This window comes from Muscardinus avellanarius (assembly GCF_963383645.1).
Source record: "Muscardinus avellanarius genome assembly, chromosome: 4".
Taxonomy (NCBI): domain Eukaryota; kingdom Metazoa; phylum Chordata; class Mammalia; order Rodentia; family Gliridae; genus Muscardinus; species Muscardinus avellanarius.
The window spans coordinates 116,437,658-116,462,117 of NC_137789.1; the positions used below are offsets into that span (position 1 = coordinate 116,437,658).

The 24,460-nt window shown below is 43.6% G+C and overlaps 1 protein-coding gene and 1 pseudogene across 2 annotated transcripts in view; one reads left to right on the forward strand and one right to left on the reverse strand.

Moving 5' to 3' along the window:
- The window catches only part of PBLD (phenazine biosynthesis like protein domain containing), a gene marked incomplete at both ends in the record, with an annotated part of 28,999 nt that extends 6,428 nt beyond the window's left edge, over window positions 1-22,571 (reverse strand). The window contains 5 exons of the mRNA XM_080694081.1: window positions 2,150-2,179; window positions 2,283-2,392; window positions 4,494-4,592; window positions 5,279-5,378; window positions 22,488-22,571. Of these exons, the coding sequence (XP_080550207.1) occupies window positions 2,150-2,179; window positions 2,283-2,392; window positions 4,494-4,592; window positions 5,279-5,378; window positions 22,488-22,571 (423 nt within the window). The remainder of the gene's footprint in view (window positions 1-2,149; window positions 2,180-2,282; window positions 2,393-4,493; window positions 4,593-5,278; window positions 5,379-22,487) is intronic.
- LOC308261935 (ubiquitin carboxyl-terminal hydrolase 12-like) lies at window positions 6,631-19,797 on the forward strand (annotated as a pseudogene). Its single transcript has 6 exons — window positions 6,631-6,657; window positions 14,890-14,955; window positions 17,041-17,558; window positions 17,819-17,989; window positions 18,115-18,252; window positions 19,730-19,797. The product of its transcript is annotated as a ubiquitin carboxyl-terminal hydrolase 12-like (transcript).
- Window positions 22,572-24,460: the final 1,889 nt, after the last annotated feature.

The window sequence follows — 24,460 nt, forward strand, 5'->3', positions numbered from 1 at the left end:
CCCCTCCCCGTTGGGGAGCTTCTCTCTCTCTTGCAGGTCACATTAGCTTTGAGAGAAGGTGGGGTGCAATTGAAGACACTTGGCCGGGCTACACTCGGGTAGTGACCTGAAGGCAGCTGCTGGACATCAAAATTTCCGACAGCCCTTAGGGGTGTTCAGCCACTTTTCTCTATTCCCTGCTGCTTCCAATAAACCTTTTACTCCCCTTCCTGTGGTCTGCGGGTGTCATTCTTCACTCACCGTAGACAAGAACCCGGTAAGGAAACGCCAAGTTTCTTCTCAAGAAACTCCATTTCATCTTAAGGAAATGCTGGGTTTCTTCTCAAGAAACCCTGTTTCAGTGCTAGGGATTGAATCCAGGAGCATTCTACCTCTGAGCTACAACCCTGGCCTGATTTTATTTTTTATTGGAAACAAGGCGTCACTAAGTTGCTGAGAACCTTACTAAATGGCAAGGTTGGTCTCAAACCTGTGATCCTCCTGTCTCAGCCTCCCAAGAACTGGAATTAGAGGCATGAATTAGAGGCATGCACCATCATGGCTGGTTGCATGCACACACACACACACACACACACACACACACACACACACACACTCTTAACCCAGATCTGAGTGGCCCTGGAGTCAAAGCTCTAGATCCCTGTCTTTGGAGATGGGGCCTGAGGCCCCATCTTATAGTTGTTATGAGGAGCACATGAAATGATACAGGTGAAGTACCTGCAGCAGCAAGCAGTGAGAAGATTCTCCACGCCAGGACCCGGGGCTGGCAGTCTGCCTGGGAGTGGGGCCTGGGGACTCATGTTGCTCTCCTCCGCTCCCTGCTCAGCCCCGTGAGCACGCCACATTCACTTAGAAACTTTTCACTTAGAAACTTAGAAACTTTCACTTTACCTAAGGCTGCACTTCATCACAGCCTCAGTAACATAGCAAGACTCTCGGCAACTTCGTGAGAACCTCTTTCAAAACAAAAAACAAAATAGGGCTGAGGTATAGCTCAGAGGAAGAATGCCCCTGGATTCAATCACTGATACCACAGAGAGAGAGAGAGACAGACAGACAGACACACGGAGGAGGCGGGGAGGAGACAGAAAGAAAGGGAGAGTACAGGGACAGCCCCTCCCCCTCCAAGTCACCCTCTGGCATTGCCCAGCCTCGGGGGCGGGGCATTATTAGGCTGCCTCACGTTCCCTAAGGTCCCAGGTGCTCAGGTTTCCATGGCCAAGACTCCCTCGGCGCTGGGTGGGACCAGGGCTTTTTGTCTCTGTGACCATGAGCTAACCAATGTCCCTTCCTAAGAAATGGAAACTCCGACAGCCAGATCCCATCTGTTCCCTGGACCTATCTGTCTCTAACTGCCCTTTTCTGCATGTTTTGTATGTTGGTTTGAAAGTTTACTTCTCAGCTGGGAATCCTAATGCCAACTGCTAGGGAGGAACACAAAATGACTGTGTTCATGACAAATAACGCTTCACTTTACAAATGCTGACCTTGCCCCTTAGGGAGGCTAGGTTGAGTTCTTCCTACCATGAACATGGTCTACCATTATGGCTATTTAGCAGTTTCTTACCAACATGCTTAAAGCAGTTCATTTATAAATTTGGCTTATCTCCTGAAACTCAAGCAGTGGGTGAGTATAAAGTCAGAGTCTATGACACTCATTTATAGTCTTTGAAAATTTAGATGAAGCAGAACACTAAAGATTGTATAAATGCTGTAGTTGAAAATTCACTGGGAAGCCAGGCGTGGTGATGCACACTTGTAATCCCAGTATTTTGGACGCTGAGACAGGAGGATCACAGGTTCGTGACCAGCCTCAGGAATTAAGTGAGGCCCTCAGCAACTTAGTGAGACCCTATTTAAATAAAATTTTATTAAAAATAAGGGTGAGGGTGTAGCTTAGAAATGGAATGCTACCAGTTTTCATCCCTAGTAATGTAAATATAAAATAAAAGTGGTCTATCTTCTCATCAAAGAAATTGAATATTAAAATTCAAAACTGAAATCACCAAGCATGACTCAGCTGAGCTTCCGTTGGAACACTTAAACCAGCAGAGGGACTGTCTTTTGGGATGAAACCATACCAAATCTTTCCTCAAACAATAACAACTGATCAAATCACGCGGTCTCAGACTGGGTTCTTTTCACCAACCTTTATTAAGTCCTTTACTTCATGGAAGTCCTAGAAGTAGAAAAAAACAAAAACAAAAAAAAACCAACATCATTATAAATCAGGCCAGCTGTTGGTCACACACAGTTTGTGGCAATAGTTAGAAGGCACTGACCTGGGGGTGGGTTGGATAGAGAGGAAAGTCCAGGACGATACCATCCTCTGCTCTCCGAGCCTTGAGCTCCCCACTCAGAGTGACAAACGTTAGAGTGCTATTTGTGTTTTCTGGCAAAAAAAAAAAAAAAAAAAAAAAAAAAAAAAGAATGAAGAAATAAGAAAGTAAACTCTGTTGTATCTTTGCCTGTCCGAGTTCCTGGGGGTCTAAAGAGGAAAACAGCTTTGCTGGATTCTAACTCCAGAACCAAGAGCATAACTACTGAACGTGGCATCACACCGCAAGGCTTCATACCTCAGTTCCCACCTGCTTACGAACTTAACGAAGACTGTTTCCTCAGCCGTGAAGCGGAGTTAGGGCTGGGGGTTTGACCCCTAGCACTACCAAAATAAAAATGGAGTTAATAATTAAATCTACCTCATTCTGTTGTTATAATGTTTTCTAGTGCAGTTGAATTAATTAGTGAGTTAATTAATTTATTTCATTAAATTTTTTTTTTGTGGTACCAGGGATTAAACCTACGGGCGTTTTACCTCTGGGCTATATTCCCACCCCTAATTTTATGTTTTATTTTGAAACAGGATATCACTAAATTGCTGAGGCTGGCCTCTAACTTGTGATCCTCTTGTGCCAGCCTCCCAAGTACTGGGATTACAGACATGTACCACCAGGCCCGGCTTTTTCTAGTGCAGATTTTAAAACATATACCTTTAATCCCAGTACTTGGGAGACTGACACAGGAGGGTTACAGATTGAAGCCAGCCTCAGCAACTTAGTGAGACTCTGTTTCAAATTAAAAAATTAAATAAAATAGAGCTTGGGGTATTATTCAGAGGGAGAATGCCCCTGGGGGTCAATCCCTAGCACCACTAACACACACACACACACACACACACACACACACACACACACACACACACACATACCCAGCAGAGTGAGATGGCACATGCCTGGAATTCCAGCACTTGGGAAGCTGAGGAAGAGGATGCAGATTTAAGGACACCTCAGCATCTTAGCCAGATGTTCAGTAACTTAGTGAGACCCTATTTCAAAATAAAACTAGAAACAGCTGGGGGTGCAGCACAGGGGTGGAATGTCCCTGGGTTCAATCTCCAGCAGCCCTAGCACCACCAAAAAGGAAACTTGCCAGGTTCGCGGTAGACTGGACAGGGGCCTTTCTTTGTTGCTACTGCTTTGCAGTTCACCTCCTTCCTCTGTTCAGTCCTGCTTGCTTGCTTTTTCTTTTCTTTTTTTTCTCTCTCTTTCTTTCTTTCTTTCTTTCTTTCTTTTTTTTTTTTTTTTACCAGTACTAGGGATTGAAGGAGATTGAACCAACCCAGGGGTACTCTATCTCCAAGCTACCTCAGTCATATATATATATATATATATATATATATATATATATATATACACCTCAGTCATATATATATATACATATACATATACATATACATATACATATATATATATATATATATATATATATATATATATATATATATTTCCCCGGTACTGGGGATGGAACCCAGGGGCATTCTACCTCTGATACCCCCAGGCCTATTTTTTATTCTTTATTTTGAAACAGGATCTCACTGAGTTGCAAAGGGCTTCAATAAGTAGCTGAGGCTGTCCGAGAACCGCGCTCCTCCTGTCTCCGCCTCCTGAATGCTGGGGTTACAAGTGTGCACCACCACGCCTGGCTATTCTTTATCTGAAACAGGGTCTCACTAAGTTGCTGAGGAGCTTGCTAAATTGCTGAGACTGGCCTTGAATCTGTGATCCTCTTGTCTCAAGCCTCCCAGATATTGGGATTATAGGTATGTGCCCCCACACTCAGCTGAGATTTTTTAAAAAGATATTTGCTATTACTAAGTAACAGGTTAGCCGGGCGTGGTGGCGTACTCTTGTTATCCCCGCACTTGGGAGGCGGAGACAGGAGGATCGTGCAGGTTTGAAGCCAGCCGTGCTGGCTTAAGAGACCCTGTTTCCAAACAAAAATATATTTAAAAAAAAGGTCTGGGACTGTAGCCCGGAGGTAGAAGGGCTTCCAGGAACCCCAGTACCACCAAAAAAAAAAAAAAAAAAAAAAAAAAAAGAATAAAAAATAGGGCTGGGGTATAAGTATAGGTCAGAGGTAGAATGCCCCTGGGTTCCATCCCCAGTACCCCAAAACAAACCAAGTAATAGGTTCATTAAAGAAATTCACATTACTTATTTTGTGAAACAGCACAGCTGCTGACGCCAGGGTGGCGTGGCCACAGAGCGCGACTTCACAAACTGGTGTAAACCATCTCAGTCCAAAGCAGGAACCTTCAGAGGAAGAAACGCAAAAAGACATGAGATCATTCCCATGCAAGCAGGTTGCCAACCTTTCACATTCTTCTTTTCTCCTAGATATTTCACTAACATGAGTAATAGCAAAACTCAGAGGAGGATGAGTGCAGGCTAGACAGGCAGCCCAGGGCTCCCTGGCTCCAAGACTGGAGCCGAAATGTTCAGGTTCACCAACACCTTCGGAGTCCACTTTGTATTGCCATAACAGAAAGCCACAGATTGGGACACTTATGAAGAAAAGCATTTTATTTCTTACAGTTCTGGAAGCTGAGAAATGCACGGTCAAATGGCCACACCTGATGATGGCCTTTTTGCTGTAACCCATGGCCTAAGGCTGATGTGCAAGGGAGCTCACGTGAGCAAGAGGGGGCCAAACTCGCCTCTGATAAGCTCACACCAACGACATTAGCCTGTCAGCGCTAGTCAGACCCCATCCGAACACTTTTGCTTTGGGAATCAAGTTCTCAATATGCGGACTTTGGGGTGACTCATTTAGACCAGAGCATACCCCCTCTTCCAGGTGAACGAATCAGAGCCTCCCACTCTTACCCACTCTCTGCATACAAATGATGAATGAGCATTTCCCTTAAATGTAATCCTCCACCTAACAAGTAACTGCTGGTGCCATTCAAGAATGGTAAGGAAATAAAATGAATACTTACTTTCTGTAAAGTTGTCTGTTGGCTTCAGTTTCCGGATAAAAGCAGTTTCAGAAAGGTTCATTTCTTTTGCAATTTTCTGATGCATGTCTTCATCCAGTTTCTTCATTAGAAATAAAAGGATACTGAGACTCCAGAAATGCAGATCAGACTTCCTTGAATTGCAACTACCATTAGCTAACTTAATGGTTTACTGATGTTAACAGCTGTATGCTAGCTAGGCATGGTGGCACACACCTGTAACTACAGTACTTGGGAGAGGCTGAGACAGAAGTGTCACAGGTTCAAAGCCAGTCTCAGAAACTTCAGGAAGCCCTCGGCAACTTAACACTGTTTCCAAATAAAATTAAAAAAAAAAAAAAAAAAAAAAAAACAAGGCTGGGATGTAGCTCAGAGATAGAATGCCCCTGGGTTCAATCCCCAGCACTACCAAAAAAAAAAAAAAAAGAAAAAAGCCAGGTGTCATGGTGAAAGTTTATAATCCCAGTACTTGAAAGGCTGAGACAGGAGGGTTCAAGAACAGCCTCAGCAAGTAGTGAGAATCATCAACTCAGTGAGATACTGTTTCAAAATTAAAATAAAAAATAGGGCTGAGGGTGTAGCTCAGAGGTAGAATGCCTTGGAGTTCAATCCCCAGTACCAAATATATATATATATACTTAAAAGGAAATTCAAACCAGGCATGGTGGCACATGCTTGTAATCCCAGTATTTGGGAGGCTGAGATAGGAAGGATTACAGGTTCTTGGCCAGCCTCAGCTACTTAGTGAGGCTCTCAGCAACTTAGTGAGACCCTGTTTCCAAATAAAATATAAAAAAGGTCTGGGAGTATAGCCCGGAGGTAGAAAGCCTGTGGGTTCCACCCCCAGTACCACCAAAATAAAAAAAATAAAGAAATGTTCACCTGAGGGAGATGATAGTATGCTTGTAATCCCAGTCCTTAGGAGGCTGAGAGGGGAGGATCGCAGGTTTGTGGTCAACCTCAGCAACTTAGTAATGCCCTCTACAATTTAGTGAGACCCTGTTTCAAGATAAGGAATAAAATAAGAGCTGGGGGTATAACTCAGAGGTAGAGTGCTCCTGGGTTCATTCCCCAGTACCAGAAAAGAAAAAGACAGAGAGACAGACAGACAGAGAGAAAGGAAAAAGGAAAGGAAGATAAAGAAATGTTCAGGACCCTCTCTGGGCAGGCTGAACCCCTCCTCCCCTCCCCATCTTTGCATATGGCTTGGGTCTTAAACGGCCCCCAAAGGCCCATGTGCTAAAGGCTTGGTCACCCCCTTCTGTGGCGCTATGGGGAGGCGGCGTGACCTTTAAAAGGTGGAGCCTACTGGAAGGGCATTAGCTCCCCCGGGGATGCCGTCAATGGGCCAGCAGGCTCAGGTACCTCTAATCTCTCTGGTTCCCAGAGTTGACAAGTCACAGGCCTCAGTGGCCTCTGAAGGGGGATAAATAAAGGCCTTTGCTGGCCTTCTGGACGAGCCTTGCAGTGCAGGACCTGAGGGGCCAGCCAGTTCTTTACCTGGTTTGGCCTTTCCTAGTTTCCTATACCTGTCCATCCTTTGTCTATCCCTTCTGCTGACCTTTAGATAAGAGGGTTTGTGTGTGTGTGTGTGTGGGGGGGGGTTACTGGGGATGGGACCCAGGAGTCTTTTACTACCAGGCTATATTCCCAGCCCTATTTTATTTTTTATTTCAAAACAGGGTCTTGCTAAACTGCTGCGATCCTCACTAAATTGCTGAGGCTGGCTTCAAACCTGCAGTCCTGTTTCAGCCTCCCAAGTATTGGGATTACAAGTGTGTGCCATCAGGCTCAGCTCGATTTTTTTTTTTTTTTTTTTTTGGCTCTGAGCATTGAACCCAGGGGTATTCTAACTCGGAGCTACACCCCGACCCTTTTTATTTTGAAAAAAGGATCTTACTAAGTTGCCAAGGCTGGCCTCAAACCTGTGATCTCCTGTCTCAGCCTCCCAGGTACTGAGATAACAGGCATGAGCCACCACACCCAGCAAGAATAACACTCTCAGCCAGGCGTGGTGGCGCACGCTTGTAATCCCTGCACTTGGGAGGCAGACAGGAGGATCGCGCAGGTTCGAAGCCAGCCACGCGCGCTGGCTTAGGAGACCCTGTTTCCAATTAAAAATGTAAAAATAGGTCTGGGAGTGTAGCCCAGAGGTAGAAGGGCTTCCAGGAACCCCAGTACCACCAAAAAAAAAAAAAAAAAAAAAAAAGAATAACACTCTCTTTTAAAAGCATGAAAGCAATTTGTAATGTAGCCAATAAATTATCATTTATTGATAATACACTTATTTGCAAATGGGCTTTTTTACACATTAGGTAGGACACATATTTCACTGCTATTTAGCTCTTTAACTCTCTCTACCTTACTATACTTATTTCAACTCGAATTTTATAACTGATTTCTGTCCCAGAAATTAAAATTTAAAATACACCTGCTAGCCAGGAACAATGATACAGATTTGTAATTTTGGTACTTAGGAGTCTGAGACAGGAGGATTGCAGGTTCAAGGCCACTCTTAGAAATTTAGCCAGGCCTTCAGCAACTTAGTGAGTCCCTGTTCTAAAATAAAAAAATAAAATAGAGCCTGGAGTGGAGCCGGGTATGGTGGTGCACGCTCGTAACCCCAGCATTTGGGAGGCTGAGACCGGAGGATCGCGGTTTGCGGACAGCCTCAGCTACTTAGTGAGGCCCTCGGCAACTCAGTGAGACCTGGTTTCAAAATAAAGAATAAAAAATAGGGTAGGGGCTGTAGCTCGGAGGTAGAATGCCCCTGGTTTCCATCCCTAGACCTGAAAAAAACAAAAAAAAAAGGAGCCTGGAGTGGTGGCACATGCTTGTAATCCCAGTACTTAGGAGGCTGAGACAGGAGAATTGCAGGATCTTGGCCAGCCTCAGCTACTTAGGTCCTCCACAACTTAGTGAGACTTCATTTCAAAATGAATAATAAAAAATATGGCTGGAGATATAAGTTGGAGGTAGAATGCCCCTGTGTTCCATTCCCAATACTGGAAAAAAAAATTGAGCCAGACATGGTGGTGCATGCTTGTAATCCCAGTACTTGGAAGGCTGAGACAGGATGATCGTGAAAGTTTGAAGACAGCCTCAGCCACTTAGTGAGGCTCTCTGCAAATTAGTGAGACCCTGTTTCCAAATAAAATATAAAATAAATCTGGAAGTGTAGCTCAGAGGTAGAAGGCTCCTGAGTTCCATCCCCAGTACCACAAAAATTAAAAATAAATAAATAAAAAAAATATAAAATTTGGGGGCTGGGATACAGCACATGATTTGCATGTACCAGAACCCGGATTTAATCCCCAGCACCTAAAAAAATAGAATTTTGTTCCAACTATTTTTCCCATTTTACGCTATAACCTTTTTTCAGTGCACATACTGGGCATCTTAGCACACATCTATAATCCTAGAGCTTGGAAGACTGACAGAAGGATCACAGGTTCAAAGCCAGCCTCAACAACTTAGTGAGGTTGTCAGCAACTTAGTGAGACCCTGTTTCCAAACAAAAAATAAAATCAGTCTGGGGGTATAGCTCAGAGGTAGAATGCCCCGTATTGAATATTCAATCTCCAGCAATGCATGCATGCACGTGCACGCGTACACACACACACACACACACACACACACACACACGCGCGCACACACACACTGCACAGAATAGTTATAAACCTTGGCTGGAAAAGACCCTGGATTTAATCCCCAGCTACACACAGACACACACACACACACACCCCTAATAAACTAGGTGTGGTAGTCGGGCGTGGTGGCGCACGCTTGTAATCCCCGCGCTTGGGAGGCAGAGACAGGAGAATCGCGCAGGTTCGAAGCCAGCCGCCCCCGCTGGCTTAGGAGACCCTGTTTCCAAATAAAAAAATGTAAAAGTAGGTCTGGGAGTGTAGCCCAGAGGTAGAAGGGCTTCCAGGAACCCCAGTACCACACAAAAAAAAATAAAAATTAAAAAAAAATAAACTAGGTGTGGTGGCACACACTTGTAATCCCAGCATTTGGGAGGCCAAAACAGGAGGAACGAGGCTGAGACAGGAGGATCGTGGTTCTCAGCTACTTAGTGAGGCCCTTTGCAACTCAGTGAGACTCTGTTTCAAAAAAAAGAATAAAAAATAGGGCTGGGGTGTATCTTGGAGGTAGAATGCCACTGGGTTCCATCCCCAGTACCAAAAAAACAAAAAACAACCTAATAGCTATTAATCCTCTTGCTTTAAAATTCATTTTGCCTTTGCATTCTCACATGAGTCCAATTTTATCCAGCTGCATTGAAACACTGAGGCTCTGTCACCTTATGGCTCAAGATTAATGATCAGAAAATGAGAGTAAAGTTTTAAAATACTCCCATCTTGTGGCAATTTAGAAACATGGCAACCTAAATATGACAATCCTGCTTTCTCAGTCTGCCCCTCTGCTGTACTAGGTTCCAACAAGTCAATGCAAGCAGGCTGAGCGTGGTGGCGCACGCTTGTAATCCTAGCATATGGGAGGCTGAGACAGGAAGATGGCAGGTTCGCGGACAGGCTCAGCTACGTAGGCCCTCTGCAACTCAGTGAGACCAGTTTCAAAATAAAGAATAAAAAATAGGGCAGGGGGTGTAGCTCGGAGGTAGAATGCCCCAGCACCACACACAAAAAAAAAGTAAATGCAAGCACCTGGAGGTAGAAAGCTCGTGTGTCTGTGTGTGTGTGTGTGTGTGTGTGTGTGTGCGTGTGTGTGTTATTATTCAGAATTGAACACAGGGGTGTTCTACCTCTGAACTACACCCCAAGCCCTATATTTTATTCTTTTTTTTTTTTTTTTTTTTTTTGGTGGTATTGGGGGTGGAACCCAGAGGCTTTCTACCTCTGGGCTATACTCCCAGACCTATTTTATATTTTTATTTGGAAACAGGGTCTAACTAAGTTGCTGAGAGCCTCACTTAAGTAGCTGAGGCTGGCTTCAAACCTGTGTGATCCTCCTGTCTCAGCCTCCCAAGAGCGGGGATTACAAGCGTGCACTACCACGCCTGGCTTTATTCTTTATTTTGAACACATGGTCTCACAAAGTTCCAGAGGGCCTCACTAAGTAGCTGAGGCTGGCCTCGAACCCCCATTCCTCCAGTTTCAGCCTCCCAAGTACTGAGATTACAAGCCTGTGTGTCACCACGCCCAGCCCGGGGTGGTTTTATAACTATACCTGTAATCCCAGGTAATCCCAATACTTGGGAGGCTGAGACAGGAGGATCTCAGGATCCTGGCCAGCCTCAGGTACTTAGGCCCTCTGGAACTTAATGAGACCATGTTTCAAAATAAAGAATAAGCCAGTCTTTGTGATGTACACTTGTAATCCCCGCGCTTGGGAGGCGGAGACAGGAGGAGCACGCTGGTTCGAAGCCAGCCTCGCTGGCTTAAGAGACCCTTTTCCAAAAATATACATAAAATAGGTCTGGGAGTGTAGCCCCCTTGGTACCGCCAAAAATGAAAGGAAGGAAGGAAGAAAGAAAGAAAGAAAGAAAGAAGGAAAGAAAGAAAGAAAGAGAAAAAGACGAATAAAAAAATAGGGCTGGGAGTCATGTGTGGTGGGACACGCTTGTAATTCCAGCATTCAGGAGGCTGAAACTGGAAGATCACAGTTCGAGAACTACCTCAGCTACTTAGTGAGGCACTTTGCAACTCAGTGAGACCCTGTTTCAAAATAAAGAATAAAAATTAGGGTTGGGCCGCCGGGCGTGGTGGCGCACGCTTGTAATCCCCGCGCTTGGGAGGCAGAGACAGGAGGATCACGCAGGTTCGAAGCCAGCCGCGTGCGCTGGTTTAGGAGACCCTGTTTCCAAAATGAAAATGTAAAAAATAGGTCTGGGAGTGTAGCCCGGAGGTAGAAGGGCTTCCAGGAACCCCAGTACCACCAAAAAAAAAAAAAAAAAAATTAGGGTTGGGGTTGTATCTCGGAGGTAGAATGCCCCTGGACTCTATCCCTAGTACCACAAAGAAAAAAAAAAAAGAAAGGACCAAGTTTGGAAATTACCACTGCACCATAAGGTTCCCTACATGAGTTTCAGTGTGGATTAAACACAGTATTAGTATATGTCATTTTTTATTAAGTTCCAAGTTTTCCATTCTGTAAACACAATAAATATTCAAATTTTATTTATTTATTTATTTATTTATTTATTTATTTATTGCGGTACTGGGGACTGAACCCAGGTGCATTCTACCTTTGAGCTACAACCCAGCCATATCATATTTTTTTGGGTGTGGTACTGGAATGAAATCCAGGGGTCATCTACCTCCATGCTACACCCTCAGACCTATATTATTTCTTATTTGGAAACAGGATCTCACTAAGTTGCTGAGAGTCTCAGTAAATTGTTGAGGCTGGCTTCAAACCTGTGATTCTCCTGTCTCAGCCTCCCAAGTAGTCAGATTACAAGCATGCACCAGTATGCCCAGCTTATTTTTTAAATTTGAAACAGGGTCTCACTAAGTTGCAGAGAGCCTCTCTAAGTTATTGAGGCTGGCTGTGAAGCTGCAATCCTCCTGTCTCAGCCTTCCAAGTACCAGGATTACAAATATGTGCCAGCATGCCCAGTTCTCAAATATTAGTGTGTGTGTGTGTGTGTGTGTGTGTGTGTGTGTGTGTGTGTGTGGCACTGGAGATTGAACCCAGAGGCATTCTACCTCTGAGCTACACCCCAGCCCTATTTTATTTTATTTTGTTTTTACAGGGTCTTGATTGGTTAATGATAGTCTCACTATTTGCTGAGGCTGTCCTCGAACTTGCAATATTCCTGTCTCAGCCTCCCAAGTACTGGGATTGGAAGCATGCACTACCATGCCAGATTCTCTCAAATATTATTTTAAGTGAGGCCCTCCACAACTTAGTGAGACCCTGTTTCAAAATAAAGAATAAAAATAGGGCAGGAAGTATGGCTCAGGGGTCAAATGTCCCTGGGTTCCATCCCCAAACCCAGGAAAAAAAAATATATATATATATTATATATATAATATATATATATATATATATTTTGGTGGTACTGGGGATGGAACCCAGAGGCCTTCTACCTCTGGGTTACACTCCCAGACATATTTTATATTTTATTTGGAAACAAGGTCTCTTAAGCCAACTGAGGCTGGCTTCAAACCTGCGCGATCCTCCTGTCTCAGCCTCCCAAGCGCCGGGATTACAAGCGTGTGCCACCACGCCCAGCTCATATATATATAATTTAAAATATATATAATTTAAACTTACCACTAGTGGTATATTTGTTGCTTTCTTTTCTTTTTCTTTGTTTTTTGGTGGTACTGGGGTTCCTGGAAACCCACCTCCGGGATACACTCCCAGACCTATTTTATATTTTTATTTGGAAACAGGGTCTCCTAAGCCAGTGCGTGTGGCTGGCTTCGAACCTGCGCAATCCTCCTGTCTCAGCCTCCCAAGCGCAGGGATTACAAACCTGTGCCACCATGCCAGGCACTCTTTGTAAATTTTTATAAGTGTCCCACATGGGGCAATGGGACAAAATAAGTTTAAAACATATATACTGCCAAGTTGTAATAGTTTTGGTGTTCTTTAAATTTAACTAGGAAGCCGGGCGTGGTGGCGCACACTTGTAATCCCAGCATTTGGGAGGCTGAGGCCTGAGGATCACGGTTCGTGGACAGCCTCAGCTACTTAGTGAGGCCCTCTGCAACTCAGTGAGACCCGGTTTCAAAATAAAGAATGAAAAATAGGGTAGGGGCTATAGCTCAGAGGTAGAATACCCCTGGGTTCCATCCCCAGACCCGCAAAATAAAATAAAATAAAATAAATGAATAAATACATTGAGAACAGAGCAATGCTTATTTTTACGATGTGTGTGTGTGTGTGTGTGTGTGTGTGTGTGTGTGTGTGTGTGGTACTGAGGATGGAACCCAGGGGCTTTCTACCTCTAGGCCTATTTTATATTTTCTACTCTACCAGGCCTATTTTATATTTTATTTGGAATCAGTGTCTCACTAAGTTGCAGAGGGCCTCACTAAGTAACTGAGGCTGGCTTCAAATCTGTGCGATCCTCCTGTCTCAGCCTCCAAAGTACTGGGATTACAAGCATTTGCCATCATGTTCAGCTTTTATGAATATATATATATATATTTTTTTGTTGTTGTTGTTGTTGTTTTGTTTTGTTTGGGTTTTTTTGCGGGTCTGGGGATGGAACCCAGAGGCATTTGACCTCCAAGCTACACCCCCTGCCCTATATTTTATTCTTTATTTTGAAACAGAGTCTCTCTGAGTTGCAGAGGGCCTTACTAAGTAAATGAGGCTGGCTTCAAATCTGTGCGATCCTCCTGTCTCAGCCTCCAAAGTACTGGGATTACAAGCATTTGCCATCATGTTTAGCTTTTATGGATATATATATATATTTTTTTTTTTTCTTTTTTTGCGGGTCTGGGGATGGAACCCAGAGGCATTTGACCTCCAAGCTACACCCCCTGCCCTATATTTTATTCTTTATTTTGAAACAGGGTCTCACTGAGTTGCAGAGGGCCTCACTAAGTAAATGAGGCTGTCTGTGAACCACAATCCTCTGGTCTAAGTCTTCCAAATGCTGGGATTACAAGCGTGCGCCACTACGCCCAGCTTTTTATGAATATTTTTAACAGGAAATTTCAGGAATAAACCTCTCTTTAGAGCCAGTAGTGCTGGAACTCAACCTGTAATCTCAGTACATGGGAGGTTGAGATAAGAGGATGTCATTTTTTTTTTTTTTTTTTGGTGGTACTGGGGATGGAACCTTTCTATCTCTGGGCTACACTCCCAGACCTATTTTTTATAATTTATTTGGAAACAGGGTCTCTTAAGCCAGCGAGGTTGGCTTCAAACCTGCACAATCCTGTCTCCACCTCCCAAGCGTGGGGATTACAAGCGTGCACCACCATGCCTGGCAATATTTGATTTTTGAAGTGTGTAGATCATCTCTTCATATTTTTAAGATATAAAGATATAAAGATATTTTTAAGTTATAATTTTACATTTCTGCATTTAAAAAAAAAGTTTGGCCAGGCTGGGCGTGGTGGCGCACGCTTGTAATCCCCGCACTTGGGAGGCTGAGACAGGAGGATCGCACAGGTTTGAAGCCAGCCTCAGCTACTTAGTGAGGCTCTCAGCAACTCAGTGAGACCCTGTTTCCAAATAAAATGTAAAATGGGTCTGGGAGATAGCCCGGAGGTAGAAAGCTTCTGGGTTCTAACCCCAGTATCACCAAAAAAAAAAAAAAAAAAGTTTGGCCATAATTCTAGACACACACTTCTAATTCATATACCTGCGTATGTGACCTTTGTGAACATAAATTTGCATATATAATCTGTGTTTACTTGTAACTCGCTGGTTATATACTGCTTATATCTGTGGATTCAAGTTACTGAAGTGAATACCAATAAAAACCTAGGCCCTGTTCATTGGTTATACATGTGTTAAATGTTAACCAAAAATAAATGAATAAATAAAACTCAACACTGTTTCATCCTCTGAGTCTCTACCATTTCTGGTACCTTTTTTAGATCTTGTCCCTACTGTACCTGGTACCTTTAAGTCTTTTTCTTTTCTCTTTTTTCAATTAGGTTTACACATCTAGTTCCCTCACTAGACTTTGTGCACCTACAGTGCAGGTCAACTTGTTGATTTTTGTACCTCTGGACGCTCGCCCAGAGCCTGGCTTACGTTAGAGATTGATAAATATTTGTAGATTGCAGTAAGGACAGGCAAACTAACTGCCTACTGAGTTGTGGTCAATGGTATAAAGGTGGAGTACTTTTTTTTTTTTTTTTTTTTTGTGGTACTGAGGTTCCTGGGAGCCCTTCTACCTCTGGGCTACACTCCCAGACCTATTTTTTATATTTTTTAATTTGGAAACAGGGTCTCTTAATCCAGTATGGATGGCTTCTAACCTGCGTGATCCTCCTGTCTCTGCCTCCCAAGTGTGGGGATTACAAACGTGCGCCACCACCCCCGGCAGGGTGGAGTACTTTTGTTTGTGGTGCTGTGGATTGAACCTAGGGGTGTTCTACCTCACACCCCCAGCCCAGTTTTTTATTCTTTATTTTGAAGCAGGGTCTAAGTTGTGGAGGGCTTCATTAAGCAGCTGAGGCTGGCTCTGAACCTGCGATCCTCCTATCTCAGCCTCCCACGTACTGATATTATAAGCGTACACCACCATGCCCAGCGTGGAGCACGTATTTGTCTCTGATATCTTCCTGTGTTTACTTGTGTTTTCTCTCAATGTTTTGGTTATTCACCATAGCCAGTCATTCCTAAAAGAACCACAGGGGGAAACCATGGCTCATACTTCTATAATAATTTGTATCATTGTGAATTGAGAAATGTGCTGTTTAGCCTCCAGAAAAACAAGATTATTATGTCTAGAGGGTGGAAGAACAGGAGTGAGAAGTTTAGAAAATAATGTAGATACCTCTTCAGGAGGCCCTGACAGTCTGGCAGATCAGCTTGGTCTCCAAGGCCCAAGAGAAGTGAGTGGGAAGACTTTAGAGAGCTCCCCTCAGTCACGGATCTCCTCATCATGCTCCTTTCCCATTCCTCCTGAAGCAAGCTGCTTTCAATTAAGTTCTCTGACTAAATTTTTATTTCCTAGCCAAGCATGGTGGCAGCTCCCTGCAATCCCAGTACTTGGGAATCTGAGACAGGAAGATTGCAGGTTCAGTGGCAGCCTCAGAAACTTAGTGAGGTTCTCAGCAACCTAGTAAGACCCTGTTTCCAAATAAAGTATAAAAAAATAGGTCTGGAACCTGGGCGTGGTGGCGCACGCTTGTAATCCCGGCGCTTGGGAGGCTGAGACAGGAGGATCACACAGGTTCGAAGCCAACCTCAGCTGGCTTAAGAGACCCTGTTTCCAAATAAAATATAAAATAGGTCTGGGAGTGTAGCCCAGAGGTAAAGGCCCCTGGGTTCCATCCCCAGTACCACCACCAAAAAAAATAAAAAATTTAAAAATTTTAAAAATAGGTCTGGAACCTGGGCGTGGTGGCACACACTTGTAATCCCAGCATTTGAGAGGCTGAGACTGGAGAATCGCAGTTCACAGACAGCCTCAGCTACTTAGTGAAGCCCTCTGCAACTCAATGAGACCCTGTTTCAAAATAAAGAATAAAAAATTGGGCAGGGGGGTGTAGTTTGGAGGTAGAATGGCCCTGGGTTCCATACACACACACACACACACACACACACACACACACACACACACACACACATAGGTCTGGGAGTATAGCCGGAGGTAGAAAAGCCCTGGGTTCCACCCCCAGTACCACCAAACAAACAAACAAACAAACAAACAAACAAACAAATAAATGCAGGGGTATTCTACCTCTGAGCTACACCCCCAGCCTGATTTTTTTACTCTTTATTTTGAAACAGGGTCTCATTAAGTTGCAGAGGGCCTCACTAAGTAGTTGAGGCTGGCTTTGAACCCCTATCTTCCTGTCTCAGCCTCCCAAGTACTAGGATTTTAAGTGTGTACCACCATGCCTGGCTTTAATATTTTCTCTCTCTCTCCATATATATATATATATATATATATATATATATATATATATATATATATAATCTCCTAGTTTTTTCAAATACATAAATACCATAGAAAATAAAATTTAATGGAGAGCTACATATAAATAGATCCTTTAAGTCTGATTTTTAGTAAGTGTTCTGGAGATAAAAGGAGTAATTTGGAGAATAATGCTAATTCTCATTATCTGGTGAAGACTGAATATACAAATCCTTCAGAACTATTTTCAAATTCCTGGGGAGGACAGGCAGCGTCTAGCCTGAAGGCTCCACTCGTAGGTGGGTCCCTCCTCCCAGTTCCTGCAGCCGCAGCAATCAATCAGGTGGAAGATGGTGCTGGGTGCGTGGAAATTCTAATGACAGTCACCAAATTCACCTCCATCTGTACCTTGGGCGCAGATGCCTCCACATTAGAGAAAGAAATTGGTCCAGAACAGTTTCCTATTTTGGATTAGTCAATTTTGGGAATACCTGCTATGGCAATTCACTTCTTCAAGCACTTTATTTTTGTCATCCATTTTGGGAAAAAGTTCTAGCATACAAGAAACAGTCAGCTTAGGAAGAAGGAGAACCTTGTACCTGTTTAGCAGATTTCTTCCATAGGACGGCCACTCAGAAGGAAGAGGCTAGAGTAATACCTCTTCAGAAGTTTGTAATAAGATTACGGAAAGAAAATGAGCTTTTTGACAAGTATATGCAACAAGATACCCATAAGGTTGTTGTTATTGTTGTTGTTGTTTTGTGGGGGTTTTTTTGTTTGTTTTTTTGCAGTACTGGGGATGGAATCCAGGGGCATTCTACCTTCAAGCTACACCCCCAGCCCTATTTTTTATTCTTTATTTTGAAACAGGGTCTCACTGAGTTGCAGAGGGCCTCACTAAGTAGCTGAAGCTGTCCGAGAACCACAAGCCTCTGGTCTCAGCCTCCCAAATGCTGGGATTACAAGTGTGTGCCACTACACTCGGCTTCTGTGAGTTTTGAAATTACCCACTAAATACAACTGCTGATATTTTACCAGAACAGAGAAAGCAGGAAAAACAAAACAGTCGCTTACTTAACAGTAACATCGATAGTGAAAATAACAACAGCACATCAGACCCAAGCTGAGTCTGGGAGATTTTTCAAGAACATTAACTAATGGGGGTTGTGAATTGGCTTGGACCCCCACCCCATGCCAAAATGGCATGGGGCTGTAATTATCTTCTGTATTTCTATCTTTTTAATACACTTCTTTAAATCTTAAAAAAAAGTTCATTAACTAATTAAACCAGATGTCTTACTTGTGAAACTATAAGCAGCAAAGCTGAAGACTTTTTAGACCTTTCTGTTGACATAGGACAAAACACATCAATTACTCATTGTTTAAGGGACTTTAGCAACACAGATACTCTGTGACTACAAGTGTTACTGTGAAGCACTTGGCGGGGAAACAGGAAACACACAGAGGACAAAAGTAAAAAAAAGAAACTTCCTGTGGCTGGGCATTGTGGCCCAAGCTTGTAATCCCAGCATTCGGGAGGCTGAGACCAGAGGATTGAGGTTTGAAGCCAGCCTCAGCTACTTAGCAAGGCCCTTTACAACTCAGTGAGACCCTGTTTCAAAATTTTTTTTAAAAGGCTAAAAAAGCCGAGCGTGGTGGCGCACGCTTGTAATTCCCGCGCTTGGGAGGCAGACACAGGAGGATCGCGCAGGTTCGAAGCCAGCCGCGTGCGCTGGTTTAGGAGACCCTGTTTCCAAATAAAAATGTAAAAATAGGTCTGGGAGTGTAGCCCAGAGGTAGAAGGGCTTCCAGGAACCCCAGTACCACAAAAAAATTAATAATAATAATAATAAAATAAAAAGGCTAAAAAATAGGGCTGGGATGTAGCTTGGAGGAATAATGGCCCTGGGTTCCATCCCCAGTACTGCCAAAAAGAAAAAAAAAATTCCTGTGATTCTAGCGCTACACCTGAAAAGATTTAAATATATGGATGGACTTCACTGATATATAGAACTTTCTTACTGGGTAGTTTTTCTTTAGAACTCCTGTTTGGTCAACATTTCAGGGGATGTAACCAGTCCTAACAGAATGCACAACCTTGTTACTGTTGCGCTTCACTGTGGAAGTGGTCCCAATTGAGGCCCAATCTAGACTTGCAATAGTCATGATTTTTGGTTGTTGTTTGATGACAACGTTGCAGAAAAAAACTAGATGCACAAGCTATTGAAGAATTCTACGAGTAGACATCAGACATTTCAAAGAACTCTGAGCCGGGCGTGGTGGCGCACGCTTGTAATCCCCGCGCTTGGGAGGCAGAGACAGGAGGATCGCGCAGGTTCAAAGCCAGCCGCGCGCGCTGGCTTAGGAGACCCTGTTTCCAAATATAAAATGTAAAAATAGGTCTGGGAGTGTAGCCCGGAGGTAGAAGGGCTTCCAGGAACCCCAGTACCACCAAAAAAAAAAACAAACAAACAAACAAAGAACTCTGAGCCAGGCGTGGTGGCGCACAGTTGTAATCCCCGCGCTTGGGAGGTGGAGACAGGAGGATCGCGCAGGTACAAAGCCAGCTGTGCTGGCGTAAGAGACCCTGTTTCCAAATAAAAAGTATAAAGTAGGTCTGGGAGTGTAGCCTGGAGGGGCTTCCAGGAACCCTAGTACCACCAAACAAACAAACAAACAAACAAACAACACTGAGTCTGTTTACATCCTTTTCTACCAGTCTCAGGACTGAAGGGGAACTGTGACGACGTTTCTCCTCTGGCTATCTTGGAAAAGATCAAGCACTGATTTTTTGAGAAAAGAAAATTCAGGAAGCTCAGGGGGAAGCAGCACACTTTGCACATAATAAGGCAGAGACTCTGGATGAGCAAGCCCTTTCTATCACGGTAGTGGATCTATTTGCTCAGGTATCATGCTGTCTGTGCAGTTCCGTACAACAAGGAAACGGAACCAGAGATACCAGCTCCTCTTGTAAAACAGTCTTTTGGTTACTGGCACGCGTTTTTCTCTTTATTAATTGTACCAATAATGATTTGGATTCCTTGAGGGTGCAGTAGAAAGAATTGGAATCTGTGCTGGGTTGTACTGATGGTTTAAGGAGGTGATGTGAGGCAGGCTGCACACACGCCCGTGTTCGGGATGTGTAGAAGCATACTCAGTGGTCTTGTCTTTTCTTTCTTTCTTTCCTTCCTTCCTTCTTTCTTTCTTTCTTTCTTTCTACCTCTGGGCTACACTCCAAGACCTATTTTATATTTTATTTGGAAACAGGGTCTCACTAAGTTGCTGAGAGCCTCGCTAAGTAGCTGAGACTGGCTTTGAACCTGTGTGATCCTCCTGTCTCAGCCTCCCAAGTGCAGGGATTACAAGCATGCACCACCACGGCCTGCTAGGCTATTTTTTTTCCCCCTTTTTTTTGGTACTGGGGTTCCTGGAAGCCCTTCTACCTCCGGGCTACACTCCCAGACCTATTTTATTTTTGGAAACAGGGTCTCTTATGCCAGCACGGCTGGCTTCGAACCTGCGCAATCCTCCTTTCTCCGCCTTCCAAGCACAGGGATTACAAGCGTGCGACACCACGCCCGGCCTATTTTTTTAAAATTAGCTAAGAACAAGAACCCACAGCGACATCTCAAGCCATTACATAATGTTTGGAAAACACAGTTATGTTATTTTCAAATGTTTTTTCTTAGCCGGGTGTGGTGGTGCATGCTTGTAATCCCAGCACTTGAGAGACTGCGACAGGAGGATCACAGTTCAAGGACATCCTCAGCTACTACTCAGGCCCTTTGCAACTCAGTGAGACCCTGTTTCAAAATAAAGAATAAAAAGTAGGGTGTGTAGCTCAGAGGTTGAATGCCCCTGGGTTCCATTCCCAGTACAAAAAAAACAAACAACAACAACAAAAAAAAACCCAGCTTTTTCTTTTACCTTGGAAAGAAATATAATATATTCAGCATAGCCCTAGCAGCCTGGATAGTAGCTAAAAACCTTTTGAAGTTTACATTTTGATGAGGTAGACCAGGGATCCAAACACAAGTCCTTTTCTCCCTCTAACCTTACAAATCTGACTGGAAGAATATTCAGAACTTAAAATTATACCGTAAGACTTCATTCTGTTGGAGGCTTTAAGAAGTAATATATGTAATATGAATGTATGTAGACCATTACAGTTGACACTTTTTATTTGAAGACACGGTCTTGCTAACTTGCTGAGAGCCTCACTAAATTGCTAAGCCAGATCTGAACCTGTGATCCTACTATTTCTGACTTCCAAGTACTGGAATTACAGCCATGCATCACCATTCCTGGCTAAGCTCTTCTGTTTTTATTTTGTCTTACTTTCTTACTTTATTTTATTTTGTGGTACCAGAGATTGAACCCAGGCCATACTACCTCCAAGCTTCATCCCCAGCCCTATTTTTTTTTTTTTTTGCAGTACTGGGGATGAAACCCAGGGGGCATTCTACCTCTGAGCTACACCCCCATCGCTTATTTTGAAACAGGGTCTCACTGAGTTCCAAAGGGCCTAAGTAGTAGCTGAGGCTGTCCTCAAACCCGCGAGCCTCCTGTCTCAGCCTCCCAAATGCTGGGATTACCGGTGTACACCACCAAACCTGGCTTATTCTTTATTTTGAAACAGGGTCTCACTAAGTTGCGGAGGGCCTCACTAAGTAGCTGAGGCTGGCCATGAACCTGTGGCAATCCTCCTGTCTCAGCCTCCCAAGTACTGGGATTACATGAGTGCACCACTGTGCCTGGGTTGCTCTTCTTTTTAAATTGGCTCCTGTTTTTCTTCATATTAATTTTAATTCCTCTGGACTCAACCTGAGTACAAGCATTCTTGTCCTATAAATTACTCATAACTTAATGAAACAAACATCACTGATAGCATGACAAAGTACACAAACCAAAGAAGTCTAAAGAGGGAAACAACAATGGGAAGGTCTCAGTTTTTTTTTTTAAACAAGTAATTGTGCTGGGCATGGTGGCGCACACTTGTAATCCCAGTACTTAGGAGGCTGAGACAGGAGGAGCACAGGTTCTTGGTCAGCCTCAGCTACTTAGTGATGCCCTTTGCAACTTAGTGAAACACTGTTTCAGAATAGAAGAACCAACCCGGGCATGGTGGCACACGCTTGTAATCCCAGCATTTGGGAGGCGGAGACAGGAGGATCGTGGTTCAAAGATAGCCTCGGCTACTACTTAGTGAGACCCTTTGCAATTCAGTGAGACCCTGTTTCAAAATAAAGAATTAAAAAATAGGGCTGGGGGTTTGGCTCTGAGGTAGAAAGCCCCTGGGTTCCATCCCCAGTACCAATAAATAAATAAATAAATAAATAAATAAATAAATAAGCCACAGCCAAGCGTGGTGGCGCACGCTTGTAATCCCAGCATTTGGGAGGCGGAGACAGGAGGATCGAGGTTCATGGACAGCCTCAGCTACTTAGTGAGGCCCTCTGCAACTCAGTGAGACCCTGTTTAAAAAAAAAAAGGGTTGGGAGTGTAGCTCAGAGGTAGAATGTCCCTGGATTCCATCCCCAGTACCAAAAAAATAAAAAGAAAAGAAAGAAAAAAATAGAAGAACCACAAAAAACAAAGAAATAGGTCATTTGTTCTATAGGAATCTAGAAGTTCAAGAACTGTACCTGAAAAGTAAGTACTTACACTTTCGAGGAGGCAAACAGCAGCAGGATTTCCATGAAATGCTCTTGCTGTGAATGCATCTGCTATGAAAATTGGGAGCTTCATTTTCCTTCCAAGCTGAGTTTGCAAGGTCTCAGAAGAGCTGGCAGCCTGCTTCTTATTGAAAAAAAAAATCTAAAAGTTAATGTTTTACTTTCCATAAAAGCAATTATCAGTTTTCAGATATTCTCACACAGATTTAAAGATAAATGATCCACTAATTTTTAAGCCTCAACATTGAATTTAAGATACTAGCAAAGTGGAGTATGTTTTTCAAATTTGCATTGGTTTCTTATACCGTACACAGAACTCTAATCATATTCTTTCTTAGAGTACCCAAAACTAGCTTTGGTATTATTTATTTAATATCGCTTCTCAGCCTTTTGGCTAAAATGAAGTATAGTTAGTATGTATGTATGTATGTATGTATGTATGTATATATGTACGTACTTTTGGTACTGGGGATGCAGCCCAGGGGCATTCTACCTCTGAGGTCCACCCCCAGCCCGGTTATTTTTATTTTGAAACAGGGTCTCACTAGGTTGATGAGAGTCTCACCACTTGCTGAGGCTGTCCTCAAACTTGCCATCCTTCTGTTCCAGCCTCCTAAATACTGGAATTATAGGCATGTGCCACCGTGCTTGGCTATGCGCAGTTCTTTTTACTTTTTATTTTAAGGCAGGGTATGGCATGATGGACTTGCACCTGCCTGGGCTGGGATCCAGGTGGGCACCACTGCACCAGTGTGGGGAATGACCAGCACACCTGAGAGGAAATAAATGACATAGACAGCAGACGCAGGGAGCAGATTGAAAGGGGCAGGCCAGGAGCCACACTCTGAGGTGAGGTCCTGTTGGTCACTTTCCCAGAGATTTTACTGGCCTTTTAAGCAGGAAGGTTACATTCAGACACAGCTGATTACATGCAGAAAGTCCTTGCAATAATGGTTAATAAGTAAACTGCTGAGGATGTTCAGATCCTTAAAACAATGGTTAACAGCCCGGTGTGGTGGCACATGCTTGTAATCCCAGGATTTGGAGAGCTGAGTCAGGAGGATCGCGGTTCACGGAAAGCCTCAGCTACTTAGTGAGGCTCTTTGCAACTCAGCGAGTCCCTGTTTCCAAATACAGAATAAAAGCAGGGCTGGGGGTGTAGCTCAGTGGTAGAATGTCCCTGGGTTCCATTCCCAGTAACACAAACAAACAAACAAAACATTGGTTAACAAACGAGATGTCTCAGAGTTTGTGCAAGCAAGAAAATCAGGAATGTAGTTTACCTTTGAGGAACAAGGCTGCTTTCACCAAGTTCAAAAGTCCAGTCATGGCATTCCAAGACCCTTAGACTTTTCAAAGGCAAATGTTGACCTGTCTCTCTGGTGGTCATTTTCTACAGATACACACACACACACACACACACACACACACACACACACACACACATCAGCCGGGCGTGGTGGCACACGCTTGTAATCCCCGCGCTTGGGAGGCGAAGACAGGAGGATTGCGCAGGTTGGAAGCCAGCCTCGCTGGCTTAAGAGACCTTGTTTCCAAATAAAAAAATATAAAATAGGTCTGGGAGTGTAGCCCAGAGGTAGAAGGGCTTCCAGGAACCTCAGTACCACAAAAAAAAAAAAAAAAAAAAAAAAAAAAATCAGAGATGTATCCAAAAAAGCATGTTTTTTTGTTTTTGTTTTTTCGGTACTGGAGATGGAACCCAGAGGCATTCTACCTCCGAGAAGCACCTCCAGCCCTATTTTTTTATTCTTTATTTTGAGAGCAAGTCTCACTGAGTTGCAGAGGGCCTCACTAAGTAGCTGAGGCTGTCTGCAAACTGTGATCCACCGGTCTCAGCCTCCCAAATGCTGGGATTACAAGCATGCGCCACCACGCCTGGCTGATATACTATTTTTTTAAAAAAATATTATTTGTTCTTCCCACAAATGATCCTTGGTGTTC